The following is a 20,593-nucleotide window of genomic DNA, read 5'->3' as shown; positions in this document are numbered from 1 at the left end:
CCCTAACTTTTACCAAATGTTTGGCATTGGTCCCTCGCCGGAGCAAAGGTGGGTTTTAGTCCCTAACCTTTGTCAAAAAATTTGGTTTTGGTCCCTCCGGAGCTCTCGGTCAACGCCGGAGTTCCGGTGGCCCATGTGGCATGGCCACGTGGGATTAATGAACTGATGTGGAATTCGTTTTTTTCATTTAATTAAAAAACCTAATTAATTTTTTTTAAAATAAATTGTTTAAAATTCTAAAAAATAAAAAAATCTTAACTTACTTATCTTAATATCTAATCTTCCTCCATAATCATCTCCAATGAATCAATAACACAAAATCTGGAAACAAATAAAGAAGCATCAAGAAATCGAAAAACAACTAGAAACAAAATAATTCATGTGTTCTTCTTCCTCTTCATGTTCATTATCATCTTCTTCTTTTTCTTCTTCCCATAAATTAAAAACATTTAACCTAAAATCACAAAATCCATTTTCCAGAAAGAATCCCAAACCCAGGAAAAATTCTCAAACCCACAAAATATCCTAAAACCAAAATTAAATCTCAAACTCACAACTGAACCATTCGATCTTCTAATCGCACAACCATCTTCAGCTTCAAGTGCTTACCCATCATACTCAAAAGCTCCACCTTGAAGAACACCCAATTGCCCAGATCTGTTGCTACATATCAGGGACCAACAAATCCAGATTTGGATTTGGAATTGATATGCTAAGTCCCTTTCCATTTCCCTCACTTGAGATTGCAAAACCCCAGATTTCCGGTGTCTTCTTCACTGGTGGTGGCGGTGCGGGTGTTGGGTTTGCAACACGCGAGGTGAAGGTTGAAGGAGCAGTGAGGGAAACGTTGGGAGACAGAGTTGAGAGGGTGGGTTGACGAGAGGGAGGGAGAGGGTGTTGGGGTTCATGAGTTTGGGGTGGGGGTGGGGTTGGGTTGATGATTACTGGGTTTTGTGGGAAAGATTATGAAAATGATGATAAATTTTCTTTGGAGAAGATGAACAGATTGAAATTTAGGGTTTGAAGGTCGGGTTTTATTATTTAATTTGGAGTTATCAGAGAAAAGAATGAAGGGGGGGGATTAAGGATGAATGGGGAGATGAAGATGAAGAGATATTTTTAGATCTAGTGATTTATTTACGGTTTTTTTATTGTTATTTCTCTTTTAAAAATTAATTAGATTTTTTAATTTAAAAAAGAAAAAAGTTAACACCTGGCCTCATTAATCCCACGTGGCCATGCCACATAGGCCATCGGAGCTCCGGTGTTGACTCAGAGCTCCGGATGGACCAAAACCAAACCTTTTGACAAAAGTTAGGGACTAAAACCCACCTTTGCTCCGGCGAGGGACCAATGTCAAGCATTTGATAAAGGTTAGGGACGAAAAACTTATTTAAGCCTATAATATATTAAAGGAGCCTGACTTTCCGAAACATTCTAGTGGGATAAAAAAGTTAGACACCAGTCTAGATAACAAAACAATTAGTAAAGAACCACACAAATTCTCACCCTAGATATGAGGACATACATTCTATTACTAAAAAACAAACACAATTTGGAAATATAAACATGAAATAATCATGCCAACAATACCTCAGCCAGAAAGTCATGGTTAGTTGCAAATTCATTGTCCATAAAGTGAATCACCTCCACTACGCAGCGGATTTGTCGTCGTAAAGCCGACCTACAAACAACCTCGGACTTGCTCCCTAGCCAGCTGCGTCCTTGGAGTTTTAGTCGGAACCATCGCCGGCAACACCGTGCCATTCGCGCTCACAATTCTACTTCACCTTCAGCCAGAACATCCTTCCTATCGAAGTTTCATGAAGATGGAGAGTGTTGATTATTTGGGGCCAAACTCATCTTATTTATAGTAGAAACCAAATATGTAAGGGTTGGCAAAATTAACCAATAAACACAATTTATGATAGAATCTAAATATTTAAACAAAATTTGTTGAAAATTGTAGAGGAAATAAATATAAATTATGGCATTGGAATTATTTTCAAGACTAACAATAAGCACGTGACTCAATAATGTTGAGAAGTTTTGATTTCACCTAATTTCATTGGTCAAATAGGGAGGCAATAATTTTTTTTTTAATTATCAAAGAATGTAGATAGTTATAGTTCAGAATGGAAATAGGTAGAATACAAATTGGTCATAAATACGTTTAATTTTTTTTGAACTCCCAAATGAATATTCAAAATTGAAAATCCTCAATTAAAAAGCTACAGGTTTTGGCCGCTTAATGAAGCACTATTTCCATGCCATTCGCATAAAGGTTGAAGAGAGCTAAACCAGGAACAACCAGAAATGGTCGGTATCTTGAAGTGTTAAAAGAACCAAATATCAACCATGTGCATGCATAAACACAATTTGAAAATTAAAGCATTAACTTATTGGAAATGCTTTGATAACCACTGCGGCTTCCAAAAGATTTGCCGCAAGAACTTCCTTCTCGTTAGTAAGTTTTAACACAAAAAATAATAGTGTAATTAAAGTGATTTTGGAATTTGAACAGAAGTAACCCTTTATTTGATAATGGCTTTAACTGCTTTGAGAGCTGCATCATCTAAAGCTTCAGCCGTTATTAATGTCATACCACTTTCCTTCAAAACAAAATTCACTGGTGAATGATGGAGGTGGTTTATAAAAGGAAGATAATAATTATTTAAATTATTGTTAAGAAAAAATATGATTGGTTCAGATTTTGGTAGTGGGGGACAAAATATGGATAGTCATTAATATGAGATATAAATCAATTTAAAAAAATCAAAATATAAATTAATTAGAAGGTCTATTACATGCTTACCCTTCAATAAAATTGCAAATATCAAATGAGCCATCCCAAAGTTTCCAAAAGTGGAATTAACATTTTCTTTTTGATTTATTTTATTCTTGAAAAAATGCTTGAAACCTATCCTAATGCTTGCCAAGTGTCAGTACTTTCCATCTTTTAGGTTCTCTTTTATATTGTATTTACATTTAGATTTAGATTTAGATTGATGAATTTTTTTCCATTTTCTTCCCTTTATACCCTTGCTGAATAATTAATTCAAAGTTTCTCAATATACCAAACTATGTGGTGCTAAAGTAGTTTAAAGAATTTAAAATTCCTCAACAGAAAAATGATGACATGATCATGAAGCACAATTCAAATTTAGCACGATAATCGAGTTAAACATCACAGCCCCTTAGGGTAAATGATTCTATTTGATCAAAATCCAAAAATTCAATAAAGACACCATAAAAAATTAATACTCTCCAAATAAAATAAAAGACCCAAGATAAAATTAAAAAATAAACAACCTAAATCCTAATCAAATTTAAAATTGAAAAATGTAATAAATAAAGATAGATAAAAACTACAAAAATCTAGCAAATCACAATAAAAACTCATAAAATTCTGAATTAATTAAAAATCCGAAAATTCAATAAAAATACCATAAAAAATTAATTTTTTTTGAATTTAAAATTATTGTTCATAGGGAAATAATGCATTCAATGTGTTGAAGAAAACGTTGTAAGAATAAGAAAAATATCATAAAATCATCCAAAAACACAGCAATAATGTTGGTACTTCATCTATGTTCTACCAAATAACAACATCGGTGTTCTACATTAAGTCTAAGCCTACAATCTGAATCAGACACCCATCATATAGTAGGACATATGTTACCTTAGCACCCATAATTACTAACTAAACACTTTGTAGACTGTTTATAGAAGATGCATATAAAGGAAAAGACAATCAATCAATATAAATGACCAGAAACATAGAAAAAAATGGCTATAAATGGATCTCCCAACTTTCAGATGAATGATAAGATCTTTGCATAAGAATCAATAATAACAATCTCAATAGGAACTGAAAGATCATATCTTTGCTACACAAATGTTAGACAATTGGACACATGAAAACATGAGACAAACAACGAAATTAAGTTATCAACTATATATTCATCTTTTTACGCATCAAACTTTCAAATTAACTTCATTGGAATCTAACAATATAGACTTTTTCTACTTGATAATCATGTTATTCTTTGAGAAGCATATAAGGAGTGATAAGTTTTTCTTTTTAGATACTACAGTCAAACAGATAGGGGAATGAAAAAAGGGAAACATATAAGCATAACCTTTCTCTCTCGCTCTGAAATAAGCTTCTCAAAACCCAAAAACCCAAATCAAATTCTCTCTCACATGTGCTAAGGAGATTACTACTTTTAAGATATGACATGAATCTAAAAACTAAATAGTAAATGTCATGTAAACTCCAAACCTTTCAATGATAGCATCTCATGCTCCTTCTTCTAGATATCCCCATCAACCTTGACCTGTCTTTGAGCCATCAAAAAAATTTGAAAATAGGAAGAGAAAATGATATCACTTTCCAGAACCATAAATCTAAAAAAAAGGAAAAAACTAATAAATGATGAGAATCCATACATCAACTTTTCCATCATAGATCGTAGCACAAACCTGAGCAATATCTTGAGTCTCAAAGGTAATCACATCGCTCTGCCATGGGATTAACCCCGTCATTACGAATACTTTCTTCAACCTACAAATCAAGGAGAAAAAATCACAAATGTTATTTAACCCAAAAGTTCTAAAAATGTATAGAAGCCAAAGATATATAAGGACTCTGTTGAATATCTGTTAAGATTTAGTTTATTATTAATCTAACAAAGAGATAAAAAAAACTAAATCTATCTAAACCTATCTCTATTTAAATAGACATTATCTCTATTTAAAAAATTCAATAAAAATTAATTAATACTCTAAAAATAAATTAAAATAAAATCAAGAAATAAACAACCTAAATCATAATCAAATCTAAAATTTAAAAGTGTAATTTTTTTAATGAGAATTAACCTGAGAATGACACGTGGAATTTGTTTCATGAGAATTAACGTGAGAATGACACGTCAAGAACAACTTCTAGCATGACGTGTCGCTCTCACAGGCCAAGTTAGTGATGTGTCGCTCCCAGATTAATTCTCACCTAATATTTTACATGTAAGCTCTTTCTCCTTGGCCCCACTTGCCACATGTGCCCTGATTTTTCCTTACCTTATTTCTCCTTAATAAAAAAAATACATTTTTAAATTTTAGATTTGATTAGGATTTAGGTTTTTTATTTCTTGATTTTATCTTAATTTATTTACCTTATTTCTCCTTAATGACACGTGGAATTTATTTTTGATTTATTTTAATAACCTCAAAATAAATCAAAAATAAAATAAAAGATCCAAGATATAATCAAGAAATAAACAACTTAAATCCTAATCAAATCTAAAATTTAAAAAGGTACTAACTAAAGATAGATAAAAACTACAAAAATCTAGCAAAACACAATAAAACTCATAAAATCCTGAATTAAATAAAAATACGATAAAAACAAATTAATACTCTCAAAATAAAATAAAATACCTAAGAAAAAAATCAAGAAATAAACAACTTAAATCCTAATCAAATCTAAAATTTAAAAAGGTCAACATGTGCTTGGATAACTTGTTGTATTTTTCTTCATATTTTTTGTCAACTTGTGATTTTTTTTATAAATTCCTTAAATTTAAATCCAGTTACCTATTCAAAAAATTAATTCAAACGACTTTTTGTGTTTTCCAATATACAATTTTTTTTATAAAATATACACTAACTATTTAGAATTATTCAATTTGTATATATTTTATTAAAAACAACATTCAAATCGATGCTATAACTAATAAAATAGGGTTAGGAATAACAAAGTGAAGTATGCAACTTTAGATGACACTATGTCAGAGTACTATATCACCGTTGATTAAAAAACAAAACTACATGCGTATGTATACCGTAACAAACACTGAAGTTGTTCAATTCTAGAGTGCAGTCCACAATATAAAGAAGGCAAATTCAAGAAAAGAAAGGTGAGCAATAACAATGATCACAATTCAAATAACATATCAAAAACATAAAACACAAAACAGTTTCGATTTCTATGTTAGCTTACCTCTTCAATCAATTTATTCCTCATTCACGGTCTCTGAAAGAGACAGCTTGAAGGTCATACTTGAGAAGGATCTGTGCGAACATAGCAATTTCAAAAATTCTCACATCGAACCTGAATCAAAACACGTTTACTCTTTGTCAGTCATGAAAAATTTAAGTAAAAGTTAATCATTCAATCAAGAAGACAGTCTCCATGGATTAAAGGTAGCATAAAGCAGAAGAAATAGAATAAAATATTGTCTATGAAAAGGGAACAAAGCAAGTTGTATGAATAAAGAAGATGGGGAAGAAGAAAGTCCTTAAAGTGCAGAGAAGCCAAAGACAGATAAGGACTCTGTTGAATATCTGTTAAAATTTAGTTTATTATTAATATAACAAAGAGATAAAAAGAAACTAAATCTATCTAAACCTATTTCTATTTAACTATTTAAATAGATACTAATATAAAATAGAGAAACAAATCTAAACTATATCTCAATAAGATAAGACTAATAATAAACTAATCTAACAAATAACAATAAAAACAAAACAAAATCTTTAAATATTTTTTTATGTAGATACTAATCTAAAATAGAGAAATAAATCTAAACTATATCTCAATGAGATAAGACTAATAATAAACTAACATAACAAATAACAATAAAAACAAAACAAAATGTTTAAAAAATATTTTGTTATCTCCTTGTTCAATCTTAAGTTTTTAGGGTTACAAAAGGAACTCCATTCAGTAACCACACCACTCCTTGCACCGCTGAGAGGGATACAGCTTCAGCGTACGCGAAAAAGGGGCTCAATTTTCATTTCCTTGTTGTGCATTCAGATCCGAGGTTAGCGTATCTTCTATTCTTTTGTTGCTTGGACATTTTTGTGATGTTTTTTCCTTCTCGATTTGGAGCTCTTTTTCTCTGTTCCTGTTCTGCTTCCTCCTATTTCCGTGTTGTTCATGTTACTGGCCGAGTTCCTCTGTTCTTCTATATCCTGTTCTGCTCTCTTTCTCGGTGCATTATGTGGCCATTTTTTTTTTTGAAATAATAAAGGATCTGGCTTTTGAAATAATTGGTTTGCATCTTTTTTGAAACACACTTATATTATTAGGACTTGGGTAATTGGAACTATACGGTGTTTGATGTATGAAATTGTTTCAGATGTCAATATTAGGATTTGGGTAATTGCATCTCTAATTGGTTTGCATGAATTTTTACTTGTGATGATCATTTTTTAGAGCATCTTTAATGGAGGGGTATGAGGGGGCCTATAAGTACTAAACCATGTTTTTCCTATTCATCAGAAAATCAGAACAATAATGGAGCTCGCAGATAAACGGCACCAAGCTGATGATGTTGCTCTCAGCATCACCAAACAATTATTCTCAAAACAAGACAAGAACATGGTCTTTTCGCCCTTGTCTCTCCTTGCTGTTCTTAGCATCATAGCGTCTGGTTCAGCAGGTCGCACACTCGACGAGCTTCTCACCTTCCTCCGATTTGACTCCGTCGACCATCTCACCACCTTCTTCTCTCAGGTCATCTCCGGTGTCTTCTCCGACGACAATCATCTGTCTTTTGCCAATGGAATGTGGGCTGATAAATCGGTTTCCCTTTCCCATTCTTTCAAACAACTTGTGGCAACTCATTACAAGGCCGCTTTGGCTTCAGCGGATTTTCGCAAGGGTGATCAAGTGTGCCGTGAAGTGAATTCGTGGGTTGAAAAAGAGACTAAAGGCCTTATCAAAAACCTTCTTCCTCCCGGTGCAGTGGACAAAACAACCAGGCTTATCTTTGCAAATGCACTGCACTTCAAAGGTGTGTGGAAACACAAATTTGATGTTTCAATAACACGCGAAGATGATTTTCACCTCCTTAATGGTACCTCAGTTAAGGTTCCCTACATGAGAAGCAACGGGAACAAACAGATTAGGTTTATTAGCACTTTTGGTGGTTTCAAAGTCCTCCGTCTTTTCTATGAACAAGGTAGAGATGACAAACGCCAAATCTCTATGTACATTTTTCTTCCAAATGAAAAAGATGGATTGCCTGCTTTAATTGACAAGTTGGCTTCACAACCTGGATTCTTGAAACACAACCTTCTTCTTCTTGATGAGCGAAAAGTGCAAGCACGTAGACTAAAGATTCCAAAATTTAAGATTTCTTTTGAATTTGAAGCTTCTCAAGTGCTGAAAGAGTTGGGAGTGGTTTTGCCTTTTTCTCAACGGGCAGGTTTTACCAAAATGGTGGAGGTGAACTCTCCTTCGGTGGGAAGCATATTTCACAAAGCTTCCATTGAGGTAAATGAAGAGGAAACTGTAGCTGTAGCGGCCACCGCTGCTCGTATGGTTTTGGGAGGAGCAGGACTTTGTCCTCATATAGATTTTGTAGCGGACCACCCTTTCCTCTTCTTGATCCGAGAAGATATCACCGGAACAATCCTCTTTGTTGGGCAGGTGCTCAATCCTCTTGATGGAGCAGGCACGCCGGTGAAGGTTAGCAATCTCAACATCCACTGTTCATGATTTTCTTTATTATGCTTAATGGAATAGTTTAAAAGGACTAATGATAATAGTGTCTGTCAGTTTGTTCTTTTAAAGCTATTTGGTTGAACCAATGTTGTTTAGCAGTAGATCTGTAATGTTTTGGTCATTACTACAATTTTCTTTTATATTGTGAGTGTTACTCTTACACAAATAGACTTTTCTCAACTGTCATAAATTAAATTGAAACAAAAATCTTTTTGGACTAAACATGTTCTGTTTTCTATTTCTTATTTTACTTTTAATTACATAAGGCTAAGCATGATGATGGAAAAGTTTTTGGTTTTGCATCTCAAGCAAACCGTGAATGCCAATCATGGAAGGTTTTACTGTATTTTGTATGATAAAGTTACAGAACCTGTTTGAAACTTTTTCTTGATGATGTTACAACGTTTTCATTCCTATCGTGATGGGGCTTGGCTTCTACTCTTTGCCATGTTCCATGTCCTTTTCCCTTTTTATTTTCATTACTCATACTTAGATCTTTTTAGAATTATGTGCATCAACATTACTTAGTACCAATATAAAAAAGAGAGAACAAGAGAGGAGAGTTTAGATCTTAGTTCGTCAGAATTTTTGTAATTATTAGTAGATAGCACACTTTAAAGTGTAAATATCTTGAGGATTTTGGACATCCAAGAAGCTTAGTTATATTTCATGTTTAACATCATATTTAGTTGTGCTGATGCATTATTGTATCGTCAATATACTGCGAGTGCCATGTATATATATTTCCATTTTGTTATGTTTTAAGCATTTGAGGTACTCTTACACCTAAAATGTCATGTTTTAGGAGGATTTGGGAAAAAGAAAGCGGTTTCAAGGCAAGAGGCTGAAGAAAATGTCTAGTGATTTTGAATCAAAGAAGACTGGGAAGGAGAAAGAGGAAGATGAAAGTGCTGGCCATGAGGATGATAAGCCTGTGGTTCCACCAAAGAGAAAGAGATCAAGTAAAGTGAAGGATGAAGAGGAGGATGATTTGTTTTTAAGAAAGCCGGGTAACGATTGGAGAAAGCTATGTTTGGCATGGTTTTTTAGCTAGCTTAAAGCTTATTTAATATTGGTGGGTTGGATGAAACCTGTGATAGAACAAATATTGCGTTCTGAAAATTTAATTTTATATTTGAAGTAGTTTGTAGGTTCGTTTGTGAATGTTGGTGAATTTCCTCATTGTTAGGATCTATTTATTTATTACTCTATTTGTTTTGTCATTTTAAGGTCTTGGTACTTTACATTAAGAAATAGTATTGCTGTTCTTGTTTTTATTAAAATTATTAGTAGTAACCAACTTCCTAATATACCTGAAATTCCTTGATGGTCTCAACTCAATGTACCAGAAGTTAACCCAAAGCTCCTATCTCTCCTTCTCAGACAAGTTCCTTGTGCTGTCCAGCAACAAGGAAGCATCAAACTCTACCCAATTAGGGGAAAAACAAACTTTAGAAGCTATTAAGAAAAAAGGCAGAACCTTGCAAACAAAGAAGCAAAAACTAAGGAAAAAAGCATGTGTACTTGAACAGCACAATCATGGAAGATGAGAAAGCTGTGTTCTTGTGGCGCTTGTAAAGAAGCTTGACTTGTTCCTTGATGATTTCTCGAGTCTGAGGACATGTTTCCTTATAGAAGTTCATGACAAGGCCAGTGTTTTGAACATCTTGTGCAGAAGGACTCAGAAGGGACAGTGCTGAAAAGGATAATAAAGACAAAAAGATGATGAAACCTTTGGGAGCCATTTCTCTTCACTCCACTCACTACCCAAACAAGTTCACTACTCGGTTGCTCTAAGTACTTAAATACCAAAATGGGATGAGTTTTATATTCTAGGCTTAATTGGGTTTTTGGTCTCTATACTTTTACATAAATATGACTTTAGTCCCTCGCCGGCGTAAAGGTTGGGATGAGTCCCTCGTTTTTTGCGAAATGTTTGGTTTTAGTCCATCCGGTCGTTTTGGTCAACGTCGGAGCTCCGCCAGCTGATGTGACCTTGTCACATCATTTAATGAGGTCCAGGTGGTTATACCAAAGAAAAATATTTAAAGGGGCCTAAACCAAAACACCCTAATTTTAGAGGAACCAAAAACATATGTAAGCCTTAAAACAATTGTTAAGATGTATTTACTCAAAAAAAAAAATTAGTGTTACACAACATTTAGATTTACAATTTTATCAAACAAAAGTCACCCGTGCAGGGCACGGGTAATTCCATTAGTTAATAATTAAATTAAGGTCAAGCCACCAACACGTCTCAGCGCACTTGAGTAGATAGTACTTAAGTATGCGGTTGAGACTTGAGAGTTTCATCCCTATACGGTTTGTATTACGGGTGGAAAAATGAGCTTGGCTCGCTGGACCAGCCCGTTTGGCCCACCTTTTTTGACTGGTTGGGTTGAGATTTTAAACCTAAATTTTAAAAGTGGTCCAACCCAACCTAACCTGTATTTTGACGGGCTACTAATAGGTTAGTTGGGTCAGCCTGCCAACCCATATTTCACTCTTATTTATAGGTTATGTTATGTCTAAACCTTTCATAATGGCTTGATATTATTGTTTAAAACATGATTTAGAACCAAGTTATCTATGATCCATCTTATACATTACCAGAGGGAACAAAGAGGCACGTTCTAGAAAGATTAGTTGGGCAGATTTGAATGAGTAGCCAGCTTGCAAGTATTATTTTGCAGTTGGGTGTCTCAATATCTTCAAAGGAGAATTATTCACCGGTGTTGTTCTCCGTTCCTTAGCAGTATCTGTTGATGGACTTGGACCACGTGATCTAAATGATGGTGGTATTCTTGACACTATTTTCTAGCTGATTTTAATGGTAGTGATGTTTTTGAAAATTAATGTACAGTATTCATTTGGAATTTTGCTTAAATCTAAATGGGCAGGATTTCCGTATAGCAACATGAACTTCTCAATTAAGTCCATGGAAGTTTTTCTCATAACATATATATATTTTTTTATTTAGTTCTTTTGAAGTGGGAGATCTACACTGTCTTTGTATAGTCTTTTGTATCTTACTATCATTTAACATGTCTTGGTTAGCAGCAGATAGTGTTTCTCATTTCTTGAATAAAAATTCAAGATTTTTTACCAGTTATTTCAACCTGTTATTAACCTGTAGATGACAATGGGTTTCGGACCGATAGGGTACCCGTAAAAAATATTCACTATGGGTAGGGTAAAAACCCGCTAGATGGGTATGGGGTTAGGTATGGATAATTACCCGCAAAAATTATTGGGTATGGGTACTATAGTATCCAACCCGCCCCATACCCGCACACACATATTATTATTATTATTATTATTATTATTATTATTATTATATGAACAAATTAACTTAAGCTATAGCTTTCAAACTTACTTATTTTAAAAAATAGGTGACTATTTAAAGTATTCATCATCATTGTTAATTTACTTCCATTTATTTTTAAAATTAGTAAGTTAATAACCTACAACTTTAGGACTATATTATAAATCCAAAATTAAAAATTAAGTTATATCTTTCTTACTTATTCGTTCTAAAAAAAATATTCTTAGTTGAATGATTTTATTTGTTACGTAGATAATCTTTTGTATATATATTAGTGTTTTTTATTTAAAAAGTTAGTTGCATTTTTTGTTTTCTATTAACAAAAATAGTGAAAAATATATTTTGGTTAGCTAAATTGCGGGTAATGGGCACGGGTACAGGCATATAGGTACCCAGAGGGTACGGGGACGGGCATTCAAGTTGCTACCCACGCGGGTATAGGGACGGGTACGGATAATTTTTTAAAACGCGGGTATGAAGATGGGTACTATAGTACCCTACCCAGACTCTACCCATTACAATCCCTACATATAGGCTTCACACGAAGGAGAGGTAGAAGTGGAAATCCATGACACCAAAGAGAAGTGGGAGAGGAAATCCATCATGATATGACAGTGAAAAAAACATGTTAAACAACTTGTGCCGCATATTTCCATTTTTAACTAGTTATAATTCGATATATTTCCCACCAAAATAGTTTAAAGAACTACAAATAAAATAACTAAAAATTGTATTTATACCAAAATTTAAGAATTTATAAAATATATAAAAATAAAATATTTTTATATTGAATAACATAATGTCATAATGCATATGGAACAAATTTTTTACCAATTGCCGGTCACCACGTGCATTTTTCACATTAATTTAAATTCCTCAAAAATTTCTTTCAGTTAGTATCTTAAAAAAATAAGATAACTTGCTCAGCTACATCGAAAATAGGTGTGGTGAAGCAAAGCAACATCATGTTGTTAAGTGTTTACATACCTTTGTATTTTTCCTTAATATTTAAATTTGTTTATAAACATAAGTATGATGTGCTTTGTACGATGCTATAGATGAAGGTAAAATATACATGGACAAGTTTCAGTGATAAAAAAAAATATATACTAAAATCCATGAATTTATCGCCATCATATTTTCCCCATACAAACTTCTCAATATGTAATATGATTAACATTTTAACCATTGTATCTGAATATAGTAAAGTATCACAATCAGGATTTTGCTGATGCAAACAAGATTTAGCTTTCACAAGTAACTCTCTCTTCGTGAACAAAGAAGAACCAAAGTGCTTATAGAACATGGTAGAAATTGCTTTAAAATGTCTACAAATTGAACATGATATCTTCACCCTCCCGTTCTCAAGCCGGCATCTTCACCCTCCCGTTCTCAACCTGTTGGACCTCGATGACTTCTCCCTCCTCGTTGCGACCCGAAAGTGTAGCACCGCCGACATAGATGCGACGCACCTGGGGTGAGTCGGACACCCAAGCCTCGTCATTCTCCTCCTCATGGAGTGTCAGCTTCCACGAACGAACCACGCTCGTGATCAGAACCATCCGGGGCCCCCCAGAACAACAAATAAACACATAGAGAGGGTCAGATCTCATGCTAGACGCACAAGTAAATCACAGATCACATACTGTCACATGAATAAATAAGAAATATAGTTTCATATCTCAGTTATCAACCTAATAGTTTAGTTAGGCTAACGACCTCACCATTCACACAACCACCACACCACCTTGGCCAATCTCGATCATCCGCAGATGAACAATCTCGAGGGGACCACACAGTCAAACCACGATTCTCGGGGAGACCACACAATCAATCCCTAACCCGTGACTCAATCAGGGTTATCACAGGAGACCACACAGTCAATCCATAAATTCTCCCTCGCGTGCAAGTAACCGTTTGTCTCTAACGGCACCATCGTTCTCATGGTCCATAGCCTACTCTAGCACTATAGCCATTAAATACTACTTGCAAGCGAAATCTCGTTCTCAAGGTATAATAGCAATTATCATGTGTTGATGTATGTTAGTAAGTCTTCATGCTAATTATGTTCATCAAATCATATAAAGTTTCACTCCATCCCCAAGAGGATGTTATCCAACCAATTCTCACATATAGCAAGTTTTGATCAAACCCTAGAGAGTTTAGGATTCGACCACACCACATCAAATAAAATTTAATCCATGTTTCTATAATCTCAATAATAAAATTAGCACAAATAATCAGGCCAACAAGTAGATAAAAAGAAACGAGAAAAATCCGCCGAAACCCCCAAAATAGGGTTCGGCCGTGGCCTCTTTGGAGCCTAGGGTTTTCCAAAATTTTGGTATTGTTTGATCAAGTCTCTCATGCCTAAATCCCAGGGGCGGAACTACGTTGGGGCAGGGGAGGGCCTTGGCCCTCCCAAAGTTTCTACGAAATATTGTATATATATATAATAGTTCACATAACTATAAGTGATATCTGTCAGCTCAGTGGTTGAGTTTCTATGTCATTGTTAGCATGGCATGGGTTCGATCCCTCCCTTGCCAGTTTTTTACTTTATTTAGTAACATTTTCACAAAAGTTCTATTTTTGACTTTTTGTTGAAAATAAATAAATGCATTTGAACAGTGTGTGCTGATTATCACTTTTAAACGTTGAAGGTTTTTCTTAGTAGGTAATACTTTATTTATATATATATTTTTGGTACAAAACTTTTGGTACAAACTTATATATAAGTTCAGGAAAGGCAAAAACTAATAATCAAGAGTTATAGAATATTTTCTTTTTTTTTCAACAGAAAAACTTTTGAGAAAGATAAATATTAAAAAAATAATTAAATGTAAATAATATAATAAATAACCCAACCATAAAAAAATTTAAAAATGAAAAGAAAATTCAAACATCATTGATATATCTTATAATAAATTTTTAATGAGTATACAAATTAGTTTAATCATTATTTTGTGTGTGTATATATATATATATATATATTTATTGTTAATTAAAAAGTTTAGTTTATGTTTAAAATTTTATTTTGGCCCCCTCATATTATTTTTCCTGGTTCCGCCACTGTTAAATCCAGCAAGGTTTCATCATAAAAATACCATCAAATATTCATATCTAGTGCATGTTATACAACACAAATCAGATGTAGGCAAAATAGTGAAAAATAGCAACTGTTGCCATATGATTATCATGGAACCATAGCATCACGTAAGGAGCATGGCAAAAACAGAAACTTCACATGATAATCATGCATAAAGAGAGTTCCCCATCATACAAACAAACCCTTCATGGTATAACTCACCCAAAATCACATCTTTTTCACATAAAATCATGAATTTTAGACATGTAATCACCTAAACTACCCTTACTAGATCAACCCTCACCTTAGTCTTTGGAATATGAAGAGAAGATGAAAAGATGAAGTGGTTGATCCTTGCTTCCACCTTGCTCGAGTTCTCCCTTTTCCTCTTGATCTCCTTCACCAACTTTCTCTTCTTCTCCGTACTCTTTTGTTCCACTTTGTGATATAATGTATAAGGACGTTGATCCGTCATTCCTTATAGGTATAAACCCTAATGTAGCCTTTTGAGTTTTTGAAAAATAGTTATTAATTTTCCTTACATTTTTAATTGTCAAATTGTAATGCATTAAATGTTGGTGTAAGGAAAAAATTCCATCTAATTTAAGTATATTTTCATAATTTTAAAAATACTTAGATTAAATATATATATGAAGCTTTTATCAAATTTTGCAAGTTGTGTGATACTCATTGTGATTGATTTTGTTTGGTTGAATGATCATTTTTTTTATTCTTAGTTCATTAATACGTGCTTAAATAATGAAATCCGTATTCGCCGTGCAACGCACGGGATAAAAATGCTAGTAGATGTAAATCTAGAAATCGTCTAGGTTGGGATCTAGTTCATTTGCCAAGATGAGTAATCTGTGAAGTGAATAGACAAATTTATGAAGGCTAAACCTATAAGAGGACTGAATTGACCTTCTTATTAACAAGCAACCTATGAATACTGTGCAGTGGTTGATCTTGGGAAGGAGAAAATGTTAAAATTACTAGTAATCTAATCTAAATCTAAATCTAAATATAATATAAAAGAAACCTTATAAGAAGGAAACTTTTGACATATGTCACACTATGAGATACCTTTCACTTATTTTTTCTACAATTAAATAATTTAAAAAGAAAATATTATTTCCACTTATGAAAACTTCAAAGTAACACATTTGAAAATTGAAATTAAGTTGAGGATAGCTAGGTAATAAGCCATCTTAATTATTTGTATTTTGAATTATTTTAATCAGTTAAATGCCTTATTTTTTTTTTGAAAGAAAATGCCTTATATTAATAACTACCTCAAATTTGTTTCACACTACCTATGAATCTATTAATTGACGAATCAAAATTTTCCTAATAAATAAATTCGTCCATAATTTTAGCTAAAATTAAAACCACCTCAAACATTGGCCAATAAAATTCAAACAACATTGATTCCCATTTAAAAGATTCTTCAATTTATTTAAACAATTCTCTTTAACCACCTCAAACATCGGCCATTTCTGTTTTTTTAAACGTGCATAAAAACAAATGGTCTGCCACTACCATATTTATATATAGCCAATCATCTTTTTTATATACTTAAATCAATTTTGTTTTGTAACAAAAAAAAATCAATTTTGTTTTTGACTTTTTTTAAAACTGAAATTAAATAGCTCAGCTAATCCAACATAAATTATCTCTTTTTTCAAGTACACATTTAAACCTCAAATTCTCTAACCCAACACTCATTAACTACCGGTCAGTTTTGTGTTAAATGCTACTTTAAATTGACCAGTTATCAACATACCATTAAATAACCAATTGCAGCCACCAGGGTGATGGAGAGCATTGGCCGGAGAGGATCCAAATTCATGCCAAAGCCCAGGAATCATAGACAACGTTTGGCATCGTCCCTTTTAAGTCTTGTCTTTCAGGATTGATATTATCCGTTTTCATTTGTTGTTTTTCTGTATTGATAATTATGAATTTATGATGCTGGTTTCATGTCACCTTAAAATAAAAAAATATTTAGATGCTTGTTACGGTAACAACTCAATTATTTTCAGGAAAATGAAAAAATAATAATTTTAAGTAGTATATTATGGTAGGAAATATTTTCTCTTAGAATTGCATACTCATACTCAGTTTAACCTTCTGGGTGTAGGTGAAATTTTAACAAGATTTGATTATGTTATCTGAACAAAACAAAAAAAAAAGATTTGATTTTGTTTTGAAAGGAAAACTAATTTAAAACAAGATTTGTTTCTTATATATTTTTTATTTTTTTTGAAATGTATATTTATTTAATTCTTAAAATTAGGTAATTAGGTTCAGGTGGTATGAGGCGGCCTATAAGCAGTGTTATCAGACTCGGACCGGTGATCGACTCGGTCGAGGTACTGGGTCAATGAGTCAATGGTTCAACCACTGGGTCATTGGTTGAACCGTTTAACTCGGTCGATACTAAAAAAAATTAAAAAAATTCATAATACCATAATAAAATGTCACAAAATACCATACACACAAAAGCAATAAGGAATTTTTTACCACAACAAAATGTCACAACTCACAAATAACTGAAATAAGTTTTAAACAACAACGATTTTACGCTTTAATCACAACAAAAAGCGTAGAAACAAGTTTAAAACAGAATAAACAACTAATATCTTGTACATTATAAGCTAACAAATGATATATGCACATGAAACAACTTGTATATTGTGACGCTCGGGGTCGACGAGGGCGGGGAGTGATCACCGGTGCAGTGAGGCACGGACAAGGAGCGGCTCCTGGCAGGCTTCTAGGCGGAGGGTCACAGGAATGAGCCGATCTCACACCCGAACAAGAGGTATTCCGAGACTGTGTAGGGATGGACTATACAGCTGAGGAGGGCATATATGATTTGATTGTAATACCCATAACAACAAGTTGTAACTTCTTTTCGGGAGCCCAACTGATAAGAACTCCATGGTTAAGTGTGCTTGCCTTGGAGCAATATCGTGATGGGTGACCTCCTGGGAAGTTTTCCCGGGAAGTGTGCGAGTGAGGACAAAGAGCACTGAAAAGACTCGTGTTGTTACCGTGAGGTCAGTCGTCAGATCGGGATGTTACAATTGGTATCAGAGCCGACCTCTCCCAGTACGGTGTGGTTCGGGGACGAACCAAGCGGAAGCTGGTGGGCCTGTGACGCTCGGGGCCGACGAGGGCGGGGAGTGATCACCGGTGCAGTGAGGCACAGACAAGGAGCGGCTCCTGGCAGGCTTCTAGGCGGAGGGTCACAGGAATGAGCGGATCTCGCACCCGAACAAGAGGTATTCCGAGACTGTGTAGGGATGGACTATACAGCTGAGGAGGGCATATATGATTTGATTGTACTACCCATAACAACAAGTTGTAACTTCTTTTCGGGAGCCCAACTGATAAGAACTCCATGGTTAAGTGTGCTTGCCTTGGAGCAATATCGTGATGGGTGACCTCCACGGAAGTTTTCCCGGGAAGTGTGCGAGTGAGGACAAAGAGCACTGAAAAGACTCGTGTTGTTACCGTGAGGTCAGTCGTCAGATCGGGATGTTACATATATAATCCAGTTTCTGATTCAGGCTAGCTAAAAAGATTTTCAATTTTTCAATTTTTTACAACACCAAAGCTTGTTATTCATATTCTTTAATTTGTCCTCAAAGAAACGACAAGAAGACTTTGCAAAGAAATTATATACAGAACAACTTGACTCATTCTATATTAAAAAATTAAAAGAATTAATAATACTAACTAACATTAATTAATAACTTCATAATAAAAACACACAAATAATTATTTTAACTTATTGTTAAATAAAGTTTAGAAATAGTTATTGTTATATATATATATATATATATATATATATATATATATATATATAAAAGTAATTATTATAATGGTTGGGTTGTGTTTTAGTTATTTTGTGTAATAACACTAATCTTTACTTTCGTTCAAAAAAAAAAATTAATGTTTACTTGTCAAAGATTTGTATAGTATTATTTTTATTTATATAAATACAATTAATTGTAACCATTATATCAAAACACTTGTCTAGCCTAGTGGTAAGGTTCACAGCATTGAATCTTGAGGGAATGGGTTCGAATCCAAGCTAGACACTTTTTCAAAATTTTTTCGCAACTAATAAATGCTAAGAAAAAAAAAAGTGCTCTGTTAAAAAAAAAAGGCCGGTTCTAAGGAAAAAAAAAGTTCACTGTTCAAAAAAAAATGCAGGAAAAAAAAAGCCCGTTCTAAGAAAAAAAAATCTGTTAAAAAAAAAAGGCTGGTTCAACCGAGACCGGCAGAGTCTCCGGTTTAATCATAAAAACCGGCCGAGATGATCGGTTCACACCGGGAGGCTTGCATGGCCGATCCGATGCTCGGCTCGAACCGGTCTAGGGTCCGGTTCCCGGCTCAACCGGTCGAACCGGCCGGTTCGAGCCGAGTTTTATAACTATGCCTATAAGTACTAAACCATGTTTTTCCTACTCATCAGAAAATCAGAACAATAATATGGAGCTCGCAGAAAAACGGCACCAAGCTGATGATGTTGCTCTCAGCATCACCAAACAATTATTCTCAAAACAAGACAAGAACATGGTCTTTTCGCCCTTGTCTCTCCTTGCTGTTCTTAGCATCATAGCGTCTGGTTCAGCAGGTCGCACACTCGACGAGCTTCTCACCTTCCTCCGATTTGACTCCGTCGACCATCTCACCACCTTCTTCTCTCATGTCATCTCCGGTGTCTTCTCCGACGATCATCTGTCTTTTGCCAATGGAATGTGGGCTGATAAATCGGTTTCCCTTTCTCATTCTTTCAAACAACTTGTGGCAACTCATTACAAGGCCGCTTTGGCTTCAGCGGATTTTCGCAAGGGTGATCAAGTGTGCCGTGAAGTGAATTTGTGGGTTGAAAAAGAGACTAAAGGCCTTATGTGAAAAATTAGTAAAGTTGTGTAGATGATATGACATTATGTGAAATTATAAAAACTATAATGTAGATATTTTAGTGAGTGTGATGGATGTAGATGCTCTTAGTATCCAGATTAAACAAACACTTCTCTTGTCGGCTAATAATTTCAATAAATAGGATTTAATTCTTCTAAGGTCAGAAGACTACGGTAGAGAGTCACAATCATCAATAACAGTTATCTACTTTGAAAATTTAATAAAACAACTCTAACATTTGTGAGAATTTGTGCTTTTCTTCGCTGTTTAATTCTGCCTCAAATTTTCTAGGTGAATGAATTTCTCCCAATTTTGATTTCTCACATGACTTTGAGTTTCCATGCCTATTTGACAAAAAAAAAAGATTAAAAGCATAATCTTCAACCATTTCTAATATCTATATGATCTAGTCTAACCTGGAGGTTAAATATCATGCATTTAATTTTAAGTCCAATAACTCTCAAATCTCAATTCTTCCATAATTTTAAGTAAGTACGAGTTAAGTTTAGTTCCAGTTAAGATTTATTCCCATCTCTTATTTCTTCAAGTGTTGAGATCTCAAAGTTGTTAATTTGCTATCTTTTTTTTTTTGTCAACAATCACTCATTGATACTGGGCTGAGCCCAAAAGGTGATATTCCAAAACATTTAGCTGGTCATACAGAGCCTATAAAAAAAAAAAAAATTCAAATCTAAGGTCTGCGAGTTACTTTTAGAAGTACATTCAC

At 33.9% G+C, this 20,593-nt stretch overlaps 2 protein-coding genes across 2 annotated transcripts; both read left to right on the top strand.

The window, feature by feature from the left end:
* The first annotated feature begins 6,674 nt into the window (after positions 1-6,674).
* Positions 6,675-9,738, top strand: LOC130713567 (serpin-ZX-like). The gene is made up of 3 exons (XM_057563337.1): positions 6,675-6,827; positions 7,289-8,479; positions 9,321-9,738. The coding sequence occupies exons 2-3, from the start codon at positions 7,304-7,306 to the stop codon at positions 9,567-9,569; spliced, it is 1,425 nt and encodes a 474-aa protein (XP_057419320.1). The 5' UTR covers positions 6,675-6,827; positions 7,289-7,303; the 3' UTR covers positions 9,570-9,738.
* A 9,210-nt stretch (positions 9,739-18,948) lies between these two features.
* LOC130713570 (serpin-ZX-like) lies at positions 18,949-19,875 on the top strand. The gene has a single exon (XM_057563344.1). It carries the CDS (start codon positions 19,375-19,377, stop codon positions 19,855-19,857), a length of 483 nt encoding a protein of 160 aa, XP_057419327.1. The 5' UTR covers positions 18,949-19,374; the 3' UTR covers positions 19,858-19,875.
* Positions 19,876-20,593: the final 718 nt, after the last annotated feature.

This window comes from Lotus japonicus, chromosome 4, assembly GCF_012489685.1.
Source record: "Lotus japonicus ecotype B-129 chromosome 4, LjGifu_v1.2".
Lineage (NCBI taxonomy): Eukaryota > Viridiplantae > Streptophyta > Magnoliopsida > Fabales > Fabaceae > Lotus > Lotus japonicus.
Note: the sequence above shows the minus strand (reverse complement) of the source record. Positions and strands in the feature narration are given on the sequence as shown.